General features: G+C 42.0%; 1 protein-coding gene across 1 annotated transcript in view; it reads right to left on the reverse strand.

Annotated features, from left to right (window-relative positions):
* The window catches only part of tmem117 (transmembrane protein 117), a gene marked incomplete at both ends in the record, with an annotated part of 120875 nt that overhangs the window by 1290 nt on the left and 106012 nt on the right, over positions 1–13573 (reverse strand). Inside the window, 2 exons of the mRNA XM_080737061.1 lie at positions 643–943; positions 6435–6564. Coding sequence (XP_080593187.1) covers positions 643–943; positions 6435–6564 — 431 coding nt within the window. The remainder of the gene's footprint in view (positions 1–642; positions 944–6434; positions 6565–13573) is intronic.

A 13573-nucleotide genomic window follows, 5' to 3' on the forward strand; every position in this document is an offset into this window, starting at 1 on the left:
GTCTTGGCCATCTGGCCAAAGGGATTTGGTTCCCCTGGCATCACAGGGATCTCCATATATGGCAATAAAGGGGATTTGGTTACCCTGACATCACAGTGAGTATATATTGGCATTCGCAGATATGGGCTTTATATTGATGACATCAGGGATCTCCATATATGGGCATAAAAGTGATTTAGTTCCCCTGGCATCACAGGGATCTCCATATCTCCATATATGGGCATAAAAGGGATTTGGTTCCCCTGGCATCACAGGGATCTCCATATATGGCAATAAAAGGGCTTTGGTCCCCATGACATCACAGTGATGTCAGAGCGTGTCCCTTTTATGCCCATATATGGAGATCCCTGTGATGCAAGGGGAACAAATCCCTTTTATGCCCATATAGGCCTATGGAGATATGGAGATCCCTGGGATGACAGGGGAAACAAATCCCTTTTATGCCCATATATCGACATCCCTGATGTCCACATCACTGTGACATCATCGTGACTAGTCTGTGCCACACTGGCCAGATGGCCAAGACAGTGATGTGTCAGTGGAACCAAAGTGTCAGGCGTTACCCGTCCGTCCGGACGGATACGGACAAGCTGTGACGGCTCTTGACTGTATAACTGTATAATAAAAATAATAATAGAAAACCTGGGGATGAAGGCCAGGGCCTTGACGTCCAGGCTGTGTCCGAGGTAGCGGCTGTGCAGGAACATGTCTCGCTCCACGTAGGAGCGGTTGGTGACGGGGTCCAGCGTGGCGGAGCGCCACTCATAGGTGAGCGTGCTGCGGTTGAACTCGGTCAGCGTCTCGGGGAACTCCACGGTGAAGATGCGGTCGCCGGGGCCCACGTACTGGCCGTACTCATAGGGCTTGTAGAAGATCTGGTTCTTCCACATGTTCAGGTCCAGGATCAGCACCAGGAAGATGATGCCGTAGTTGAACCATTTGCCTGCGTGCACGGAGAGTAGGCATGTTAATCAATTGTCGTGAATCGATTCAAATCGATTCAGTCTGGTGACAACTTAAATCGATTTAATGAAAGAAATTTGAAGAGTTCTCTGTCATTTGCTACTGTATTGGAAAGAGGATAAGAGAAAACACCATGGGCTTACAGTAAAAAATAGAGAAGAAAGAAAATAGAGAAGAAAATGCTGGATTTGTGTAAGAGAAATGTTTTTTCTTTTTTTAAGTACCGGTATTTTTGGTCATTTGTCTTCATGGAGAAAAAAAAATTGTGTGGAAAAATGGTATTGTGATTCGAAATTGTATCGTGAGTTGAGCGAATGGTTTACATGCCTAATGGAGAGTGTGTTAATTCAGCCCAAGGACCCCTTAGCTGAGAGAGAGATGAAGCAGGGACCCCCACTACATATTGTATAACATTGTGTTCCAGATTACGTTTTTTCATAGATGGCTTCGAAGACTCGCAGCCCTGTCATAGTGTATGTTGGTTTGTATTTATGTGTATTTTCAGACATTTAACCACTTTAACTACCTAGTAAATGTGACCTTTCATTGTGTACGTTCTGTCTGCTCATTTTTTCCCCCTCTACACCAAACCTGTTTGCCGACAATAGCTGATCTACAAGCTCACAACGCCTCGCAGATCTGCTATTTTCGGGCCAATGTTCCTCTCAGAATAGGGAAGCTATAGTGCATTGGTTCTCAAAGTGGGGTCCAGGGACCCCCAGGGGTCCTTGAAGGAGTTCCAGGGGGTCCCCAGCTAAATGATAGTTAGGAACCAAATGGACCCTTATGGGTATGTAACTCAGAGAGTGTACAAATGGAATCAAATGGACCCGTTTGAGAAGCACTGCTATAGGGTTTGGTGTGGTTGATGTAAAAAAGATGATCCCATCTCACAAAGATTTGGCGGCCCCCCTGTAGTAACTCTGAGGACCCCCCTACAGGTCACAGACCCCCTGTTGAGAACCCTTGCTTTAGACCTGTGTGCTATATCTGGATTTTCATCTGTACTTCTGAAGAGTTATTATAGAATTGTTATTGTCTGCTCCCTTGCTATGTCTCGACGTCCAAATAACAGGTTGACCTTGTGTGGTTTACTGCATAGTGAGGTCGCAGACTGACGTTGGTTGCCTAGGAGATGGGACCTAGAGCTGAGGATAACTCAACTGAAATTGAAAACAAAATATATATTCTTTACTAGAAATGTGCACTTGGATTGCCTACCCCGGGCCCGGTAAATATAATATGAACTAGAAAGAGTGCTCCTCGGAGCACAGCTCTCCACCAGGTCAGGTAGGTTATTGTGGACCGGCAATGTAGGGGATTCGCCAATCAGGATGGAATATGAAAAATCGGATCAGTCTTGATCACTTGACTATAGAGATAATGTGTACCGATTTGTGTGATGTTTGGAAAATAATCGCAGGAGTAAAACGTTTTTTTTTTGCAAAAATCGGCCTCCTGGTGGCGCTATAATAGGGCAATGTTAAAAGGGTGGCATTTGTTCTTCAACGTAGTGCGAATGTGCCTACAAAGTTTCATCGTAATCAGACGATTATAGAGATACTGTGTACCGATTTGTGTGATATTTGACTAAATCTGTAGGAGTAAAGTCAAAAGATTTGTTTAGCAAAAGTCTGCCTCCTGGTGGCGCTCTGGGAGTGTGTGTAACCGAGGGACACACACACACACACACACACACACACACACACACACACACACACACACACACACACACACACACACACACACACACACACACACGGACAAACAGACAAACAGACAAAAAAGAAGAAAAATAAATGCTTGATCACATGACTCCAGAGATTTGACCTACAGTTTTAAGAGATATAGGACAAAACGTGCAGCAGCCTGTAATATGCAAAACTGCTGTTTAATAAGCAAAGCGGCTTGCGAAACAACAGTATAATAAGCCTGGTCCCTATTCAACAAGCAGGTATGCACCGTACGTAGATGCAAAGAAACAGAAACAAGCCTAGCCTAATACTCCCAATGAGATGTACAGTTTATGAGCAGAGCCAGAAACAAGATATTCACCACAAGTCAGACGTCACACTCATTCATTCATTCATTTATCAGGTATTCATACGACTTTGACTTTGGGCTCACTCACGTCCTAAGTACCAGTAGACCCATTTGTAGGTAACAGAGACTCCTCTGTCTTATGTCTAATCACTACATTTCCATCACACAGCTCATCTCTGCGGGGTGACTGATAGCAGGGCAGGATGTCCATCACAGCTGAAATCTCCTATCTCCATATTTTAAAAAAAAAAGGATTTTGGAAATGATATTGATATTATAGCTATTTTATTTTATTAGATATGTGATGTCACCTGAAAAATTGTTTCCTTTTGTGAAAAAAAGGTCTGCATGTATCGGAATCAGAAATTAAATGAAAACTATCGGAAAACATCGGAACCATGAACAATTTTTTTTTCTCCATTTCTCTAATGGTTCTCAACCAGTGGTCGGGGGACCACCAGTGATCCTTGAGGGGGTTCCAAGTGGTCCCCAGCTAAATGGAGAGTTGGTACCAAATGGACCCTTATAGATCTTTAACTCGAGAGCATAAAATGAAAACAAATGAGCCACGGGACCTGTAAGAGTCCATTTGTTTCATTTTACGCTCTCAAGAGTTGAATTACTGTTAAACATCTACATTATTACATTTACAAAAAGTCTACACAATCAGAGAATGTAGAAGATTTTTTTTATTTTGTTCGCCTGTTATCTCTCCTATTGGGTCTGAGAGGCTAAATCTCATCAAATGGTGACCCTTGGCTCAAATGCTGAATAAATAAAGGTCCTTGATATGAAAAGGGTTGAAAAGCACTGGGTTTTGGACATACAAGGTTTCTCTACCTGACATGATACCTCTCCCTCCCTTCTCTCTCAGAGATATGCTGTTAATATGCTCTTACTTAAACCAATCACGTTGCGCAGGGAGCCATCGCCATAATACTTAATGGCTATGCTAGTGCATTAGGGTTAACAACCTGGCGCGGTTTGAAACGGTGAACGTTTGAACGGTTTAACATTTAGCTCAAGAACATTTGTCCCCCCTCCTCCACTCGATGGGTGTGTACTACTATGGCATACTGTGTGCACAGCCCAGAACCAAATGGAAAATAAACTTTAAATGGGAAAACTGAGTACCAGAAAGACTCCCTAATCGGGAGATACGCGACAGTCAGGTCGCATTTAAAAATTGGCCTGATGGTGGCGATAAATGGGACAGATCCATGTTGATGACATGACTCTAGACATATGTGTACTGCTTTGCGTGATTTTAGGGCAAAATGTGTAGGAGCAATGTCCAAAAATGTGTTTTGCAAGAATCGGCCTCATGGTGGCGTTATAAAAGGGCCATGTGAGAAATGAGGGGTGGAGGTTGTGGTTTGGCAGCCAATGAGTGTGTGTGCAAAGTTTGGCATGGACAGGGGCAAAGGTGGCGGAGATATGAGCAGGGGAAAAGTGTGATGTGACGTGACGTGACGTGACGTGGCGTGGCGTGACAGACTGACAACCGGTGGAGGTTTTGATAGTAACCTGACAGTCGCAATTATGTGTTTCATAGGCGATTCTATAGGGAGGGCAAAGGATGCAATTGCACTCCCTGGTGGCTGGGCGATTTCTTTACTTTTTTTTATTTTTATTTTTTTTACTTTTTTGTTGTTGTCATTCGTACATACCAGTCGCAAGTGCTTCAGCGGAGCGCAGTTTCTCTACCCTGAGACAACTGAAGGGTTATTACGGACAATAAACTGATACAAGATTGCCAATTTAGGCATTTTGCAGATAGAGAAGGAACACAAAATAAGCGTGTACCAAATAACTGAACAGTATGCAAGAGCAAAACACACAAGGCTGCAATTCATTGTGTAATAAGGCAGATACATTTTTTTTAACCAATCAGAATTTATGTTGTGTTGTCTCCAGGTAGAAACTCCACCCTGAGCCTTCAAAATGTCCATTGAATCCAGCCGCAGTACAAGAGAATGGGGCTGACATTTAGATTGTCAGCTTCTTCCAACCAATCAGATCTCGAGTTTGCCTTGCTGGGCGTATTCTTTCAGATCTTAGCTGGCCCTGATGAGGTTGCTTGCTTGCCTCAGAAACCTTAAAGAGGTGGTGCCATAGTTTTGTACTTTTTCTGTTTTTCATGTGTCTAGGAGGTTGAAAGTACTTAATTAGACCCCCTGGTGTGGTTTTTTATGAGAAATGTTGTATTCTCTTGGTATTTGTTTGTTTTCTCTTGGAGGCTGCCACCTTGTGGTCAAAAGTGTCAGTTAAAAAACACAGATACTAAGTATGTCACAGTATCAACTCCTCCCCTAATTACCATTCACCCAACACTGTGGGGTGTGGCTAACTTCAGCTGGGTCACCACCCACCATGACATCCATGCATACTTAATGAACTGGGGGTGTGGCCACATAAAAACCCAATTTTAACTCTTTCTGTATACTTTTATGGAAAAAATCTTCCTCCTAGTATAATCATAATACCTGATAATCATGTTTTAGAGGGGGGAAAAATCATGGCACCACCTCTTTAAGGCTTTTATTTTGGCATTGCTAGCTTCCCATAGCACTACAGTCTATAGATCCCATGCCTGGAAGTGGTTCCCGTTTCTCATTGGACAGTTCTGAATGGGAACTACTTCCTCCAAACCAAACCTTTGTTTTCATGTTCTTCTGTTTACTCTGAGCTGATGATGATGAGTTCAGTTCGCTAAATTAACAAAATAAATAAATGCACAAATAACAAAACATGGCTGAAGGAGGAGAATAAACAGATTTGGTGTGGATTTACTGGACAATTTGGGAAACCTTTTTCGAGTAGGACTTAAAGAAAAGCTTGGCATTCGACACATTACCAGCCATATGGTGAGTTTAATCTAGCCTATATCTTTATAGGATATTATTTTGTACTGGCTATGATGATTGATCGTTTTATAGGCTATATTGTTGTTGGTGCCTGTGTTGCAAGTTGGCTCTGTCTTGACTGCGCTAAGCTGTGTGTGTGTGTGTGTGTGTGTGTGTGTGTGTGTGTGTGTGTGTGTGTGTGTGTGTGTGTGTGTGTGTGTGTGTGTGTGTGTGTGTGTGTGTGTGTGTGTGTGTGTGTGTGTGTGTGTGTGTGTGTGTGTGTGTGTGTGTGCGAGCGAGCGTGCGTGCGCTCATGCAGTGTGTAACTCAGTCAGTCTCCGATCTCATCAGCTTGGTTTGGATATCGGTGTTGACTGGTTATGTCGAATGACACTATAATCATGTGAATTTGTGCGCAATTCTAACCACTGAGCTTGAGGGAGGATTGATATCTATTGAAGGCCTGGGTATAAATGCACCGCCTGCCACTGCTCAGTAGGTACAGTTTATTACGTCTAGCGGGTTTAAGTGGTCAGAGATAAGACAATATATAGCCCTATGCATGCGGTTGTGTGATCATACCTGTGATGTGAATGTGGTACTCCTCTTTAAAGATGCGCTTGCAGACGGGAAGCCTGAACTTGAACTGCGTTGTGGACATTCCTGGCAGGTTCACATCCAGGTCCCCCATGAAGTGAGGAAACTCCCAGTCCTGATGGAGGCGCACACACACATAATCATTTATTTATGTTCACCTTTTACAAGAAAACATCTTGAACACAAATACTGGTAGATGCACTCATCAAGTTCAGAATCTCTTTGATACTGTATGTCTAATCTTAGTCTATGGATACAAGAAGCAGCGTCTCCTCCATATGTGGCGGCTGCCTATTATCACAGATATTGAGCAGAATTTTGCCAATGCTTTGGCTTTTGGCTTGGGAATTCCTGCCGTCTGCAAACCCCTTACGACTAGTCTGTGGACATGGCCAAGGCTTCCAAATATAAACACAAGTAGTTTACAGTTGTACCCAAGCTGTTCAATCTCATTTTTGAGAAGTTGGTATTTTAGAACCTTAGCAAGAAATGCCTCATCCAGACTAAGTCAAACGTACAGCCTACTTCTAAGATGGTGACTTCTCTGCTATCTTCACCAACAACAATAACATCTGGTGTATTGGCTGTCACATTTGAGAAAGTGTCAACACCTTGTGTGGGTATAAACATTAACGGAGGAAGGTGGGATGTATGAAAGCATGTTCTTAACCAGTAGGTCAACAATTCTATCATGCCTGGAAATATACATTCCCTTGCATACATTTAGAATATGTGACAGTGATTCTATGGTTGGAACACACACACACACACACACACACACACACACACACACACACACACACACACACACACACACACACACACACACAAATAGAGAGATACAGATGGCACAAACAAGCTAATGAAATGCACCGCAATCACTTTCAACCAGAGAACAGAACAGATAGAGAAATGCAAATTCTCCTTATACAGTAAGCCTACAGTATACTGTGCGCGATGCTCAAAGGATGTTTTCACTGTGGGGGTGAGGACTGAACCGACGGTGAACTCGCATAAACCCACATGGGGTCTCAGAAGAGGATTTGCTCAAGGATTGACTGAAGGTCAGATTGCGCACCGCAAGCTAGTCGCCTTAAACAGTGCGTTTACAGGGCTGAGTGTAACGCCATTGAGAGTTCCGTGTCAGAAGATGGGTCAACAGACATTTAGAAGCTCTCCATGAAGTGTATTACCGATTTATTATTTTGGTAATCTCTCGAGACAAGATTCTGCCGACAGCCTGAATCTGTCAGCACCACGTACTGTACCTACTGTACACAGACGCACCCGGGAGGCAGTGTACTAAGGAAGGCAGTGGTGTAAAGTAACTAAGTACAATTTTGAGGGATCTTTTGCTCTGCTTGAGTATTTCCAATTTTCTGTACTTTTACATCTACTCCACTACATCTCGGAGGCAAAATTATTGTACTTTTACTCCACTACAATTATTTGACAACTTTAGTTGTTGGCTGCTTCGTAGATTTTTTATACCAATAAGTATGTTAGACTGAAGTACATTTTTGTACTTGAGTATGAAATTCTGTAAAATATTTGTTTTGTTTTTTTGTTAGTTAAGTTTATTTTTGCCTAAAATGTTGCATGCATTCATGACACTAAACAATACATTTTTAGCAACAACGTTTAATGTCATACACTAGGCCTATGAATTACATTTCAATAATTAAAGTTAATAGAAAACATAATAGTCCAGTCATTATATGAAAAACCTAAAACAAATTGCAATAGTAGCAAACTCAACTGATTCTGTATCCTCATTATGTCCTTAGTGAGGGAAAAAAAAAACCAAGGAATCCCACCGGGGCAAAGTTTTGAAAACGACCTACCTACCTTCACTTACTATACACTACACTGTAACGGAAAAATGACTCCCAAAAAAGTCTGTGGGATGTGAGGGGTCAAACTAGGGGTTTTGAATTATTCTGAATCCATTGCAAGCATTTGTTTTGCATGAAAAACATTCCTTGGGCTAAAAACGGACCCCAAAAGACTGTGAAAATTGATGATTCATCACTAAACCATCATTTTGAGGGGCCATTTCTTGCCCAAGGAATGTTTTTCATGCAAAACAAATGCTTGCAATGGATTCAGAATAATTAAAAACCCCTAGTTTGACCCCTCACATCCCACTTAAAGCAGATTTTTTTGGGAGTCATTTTTCCGTTACAGTGTAGTGTAGTGTATAGTAAGTGAAGGTAGGTAGGTCGTTTTCAAAACTTTGCCCCGGTAGGATTCCTTGGGACTTTTTTTTCCTCACTAATGCCTCATTCACACTACAGATATATAGCTGAACGTTTTGCTTGGTAATTCAATGTAATCTCAATGGAAACCAGCTTTAAAGATACAGGACACACAAAGAACAAAGCTTTGAAAGCTTTAAAGCTGGTTTCCATTGAGATTACATTGAATTACCAAGCAAAACGTTCAACTATATATCTGTAGTGTGAATGAGGCATAAGGACATAATGAGGATACAGAATCAGTTGAGTTTGCTAGCTACTATTGCAATTTGTTTTAGGTTTAGCCTAATTTTGTCCTAAAATTACTGGACTATAACCCCAAGAAAATTCCAGTATTGTATTTTAGTAATATGAGGCATGGTCATACAACCCCCTATAAAAACCAAAGCTCAATGCTGACAGGCGGTCAGCATGCAGGTGGTTTCATGTACAGTATGTATGTATTTCGGCCACAAAAAAGAAAAAAAAAAGAAAAAAAAACAATATACCACATAAAATGTAGCTATATTGTGCAGTATCTGTTAATGTACATAACAGAAAAAAGAACCATCTAAAAGTGATTCAAAGTTGATGCCTTCCTGGTGAGCCAGTTATATATGCACTTAACAATTCTTATCATGCATATATTAATAAAGATAGCTCCGCTTTATCAGTGCAGCTGCCTGGGTTCCACTCTTATGTTTGCTCTCATTTGCACACTTCTTTTTTTTTTTTTTTATTGCAGTGAGGATTTTCCGTACGGCTGCATTTCCCGTGGGCCCATATCCAATATCCAATGAAGTGCATAAAGGAAAGGGGATGTACTGTAACCCCCCCTTGATATTAATTAAGACCTCCACTTCTCCTACCATATCGTCTCTGTCGGGTGGAAACCTCATATGTCCAAAACTGTTCTTTTCCAGGATTCCAATTCAGAAGCGGGAGCGTGCCGATATTGCAACATAACATTTGTTTCGACGTTGCATATTAGTTTGACGCTGGTGAATGCTAACCTGGTGAATGTTAACCTGGTGAATGCTACTATGCCTAAACCTAACCCAAACCCTAACCCTAACCTAAGTAAAACTATGCCTAAACCTAACCCTAACTATGCCTAAACCTAACCCTAAACCTAACCCTCCCTAACCCTTAGTCGAACTAATGAAACGTAGTAATATTGAGATTGACAAAAGCATCAAAAGTAGCAGATAGAAGAGCTGAAGACTGCTTCATGTCGCGTTTTGAGCTTGTGAATCTGCTATTTTGATGCTTTTTTGTGACACTGTGCTACGAAAAAAAACACACACTAAACATTCAAATATGGAGATAAGAGGTTTCTGCCCGATAGCAGCGGTATTTCGCTGCTCTAGCACTAACGGCCGTGACATTTAAACCAACGCACTTCCCTCCCACAGAATAACGAGTCTCTGGGACATACAGTGGGAATAAATATGCATGTTCACGCACATTCACAGTCACACACGTACCACATGTATGTGAAAAACACATTATGCAATACATGCACGCAATCACACAGCGGTGTAAAGTAACTAAGTACTGTACTTAACTGGAGTTTTGATGTATTTGTACTTTACTTGAGTATTTCCATTTTCCAATTATTTTACTTCTACTCTAGCCTCGGAAACCCCGACTTTTATTTACTTCTACTCCACAACCTGTCAGATCCTAATATTGTACTTTTACTCAACTACATTTATTTGAAATCTTTAGTTACTAGTTACTCTGCAGATATAAATTATAATATTATAAAACATACATTAGTCGCGATGCGACGCATTGTAGATCTGCTATTTTCAAACATTTTGTACTACTAATACTTATGTACTTTTACTCAAGTACATTTTGAAATCCATACTTTTACTTGTAACGGAGTGCTTCTACCTTGTAGAATTGATACTTAAAGGAGGACTTCACCACTTTCCAACCTATCTTCATATAATAGGTCCTCACTAATGTTCATAATAAAATAGCGCAATTCTTTTCTACTCGGTCCAAGTCTCCTAGGAGAGCTGTGGGAAGTTCAGAATCCATCGTCTTGTGACATCATCATTTTCCAAAAAAAATAAATTAATCAATATTTTTTTTTTTACTATCGCGAGAACAATGGCTTCCACTTTAACATTGCAACTTTTCAGGAATAGAAAGCCTGCAGGTTCTATTAGCTTGGATTCCCATTCGAATCGGTTTCTGACCTGCCCACAGCCCTCCTCAAAAAAAAAAAAAAAAAAAAAGCTAGGTTGAAAAGTGGTGAAGTCCTCCTTTAAGTACAACATTTGAGTACTTTTCCCACCACTGCAATTACACAATTTGTGGCATTCAGCTCAAATTCAGTGTGTCGAATAACTAGAGAGAAAAACACAATAATTATGCAAAAGAAAATAAGAATGCAGCCGACAGCAGCTGGGAGGCATATCCAGATCCATGTCACTAATTAGGCCAATAATTAGTTTGAGAACTAAAGCAGGTGTCTCTTCTCACGGAGGTGAGAGATTAACGGCAGCAAACGAGCGCTGCGCAAATGGAGGTGAATGAAGCCCTTCTTTGCGGGCACAGCGGCGGGATGAGTCTTTTTGTATTTTATTGACAAACTCTCTGGCGCGGCGCAGAGTGTGGTTTTAGAGCCGTGAGAGCGGCGGGGCCCTGTGCCGTTGAAAAAAATGGACGGACTAATTGAAATCATAAATAACTTGTTGTAAACGTGCCGGCTGGTACAAAATGAGAGGGGTCTGTCGTAAACAAAGAAAAAAAGAGGGTGTGTGGGGGTCCAGTCCCGGGGCCAGTGAGTCAAGCTGTGATGTCACACAGTGTGTGTGTGTGCAGGGGTGTCGCACCAAATTCTGGGCCCTGGGTGCAAGGATTCACTGCGGGCGGCGGGCCCTCCATCATGCCCCATGAATGTCATTTAGACTGGGAACGCATTATTACACGTTATTTTGTGCTTTAACTATTGAAAAATAGCAGATATACAAACTCACAGCGCGGCACCGAGTGCCGTGTTGCGAGCTTGTAGATCTGCTATTTTTGAAAAATCATGAAAAGTCTTCGAATATTTCAAATCCTTCCAAGGTTTTTTGAAAAACCTACGTTTCTATGTCAGTGATGCTCAAACCTTTTCATGTGAAGGACCCCCAAAATTATATGTATTTGGCCACGGACCCCCATCTCAAAATATTTAGTTCCAGGGACCCCCTAGAAGCAAAATTTGAGTTACAAATGTTCGCTTAAAAAATACATGTATTCAAATATTTGCACACATTTTCACGACTTTTCAAAAATAGCAGATATACAAGCTCGCAGCGCGGCACTCACTGCCGCGCTTTGAGCTTGTATATCTGCTATTTTTAAATAGCTAAAGTAGGCCTATGAAATAATTCCAGGCCCCTAGTTGGGCCCTAGTAACTCAGTCCCACTTTCCCCCCCTTGGGACGCCCCTGTGTGTGTGTGAGAGAGAGAGAGAACACTTCATGTCACATCAACTCTGTATGGCTGCAGATGACAGGTGACCCTGGCATGCACTCAACAAGCTGGTCTGGGCTTATAGCCTAGCCTGGAAACCAGTGTCTGCCAAGTCTGCTATGCAAGGCAGCCATATTCAAAAAGAAATTGGGCCCCTTCATTACTCCCTTCACGGGTCTTTAACAATTATATTAATGAAGCCTCTGCTCCATTCTGGTCAAACAGAGTCAGGGTGCTGATATTGTACATGTTGGCTCACTGGAAACTCTCTGCTACACCAGAGGGTCAAGTGTCCTCATGGGGGTTCCAAATGGCCCATTATGGGTCTGTAACTCTGAGAGTGTACAAACGGGTCCATTTGATTCCATATGTACACTCTGAGCTGTGGTGGTCCTTGAAATTAAGACGTTTTGAGAACCACTGTGCTACACTAAATGGAACAGAGCCTTCACTATTATCATTGGTAACACCTGTGAAGCAAATAAGGCAGAGGCCCAATTTCATTCCAATATGGCTGCTGTGCATATAGCCTATAGATGCCTTAATGGTCCACGTCACATTGATATAAACCAGTATGTGCACGCCGGTCGGCACCAAATGAACCCCACCGTTCATAGGATGCAATGGATGGCACTCGTGTTTAAAAATGCATTCCATCAAACTTTCAGATGCCGTTTTTCTCCCAGTGTGGAGGAAGAATGCTTAGGATTTTTACTGTAAATTCTCACTCTTGAAATATATAATCCTTAGTTTCTGTTGATTGTAAACAATAATAGCGATTCAAAACAGTTGTCCTTCAAACCCCACCTCTATTCACCGTCATCAGAACAGAGGGAGCGCTCCTCTTGATCACCCACCCGATCCACTGGATCACCAGAGCGTCTACTGCTCGCCCAGCTGCAGTCCATGAAGCCTAATTATGCTCCGTCCTGCGACGGTGTCGCGCGCAGAGCCGCAGACCTCCAAGCTCAGAAGGGTTGCATTGGTGACGCGATGTGAGTTTGTATATCAGCTACTCGGTTGACGTGGAACACCGTTGCGCAATGAAGTATATGTCTCGATAAGGGCGCACCCATGGGAGCACCTCACTAGCACACAAGAGGAGGTTGAATAACCAGTGCTCCCCAAAACAACAGGTTTGGGGATCTGTTGGGAATTGATTACATGATACAGTCAGCTGTGCATTCAGTCTCAATGTTTGTAAACAAATAATTGGCCTATACTAAGTAAGAGTTCTCGTCATGACACTGGCCACTATCGGTAAAAAATCGCCTAGGCTATTTTATGTTGACTAAGTCATAATTGACTGACAGCAATATTTGTATGTCAATAGGCACATATTGTTCTAAACGTTTTGGGTGAAATTGTAAAGAAAAAACATGGTTTTGGTTCAGTTTTCTGAAAAACATG

The sequence above is a fragment of the Nannobrachium achirus genome, assembly GCF_963921795.1.
Source record: "Nannobrachium achirus genome assembly, chromosome: 11".
In the NCBI taxonomy this organism is placed as follows: domain Eukaryota; kingdom Metazoa; phylum Chordata; class Actinopteri; order Myctophiformes; family Myctophidae; genus Nannobrachium; species Nannobrachium achirus.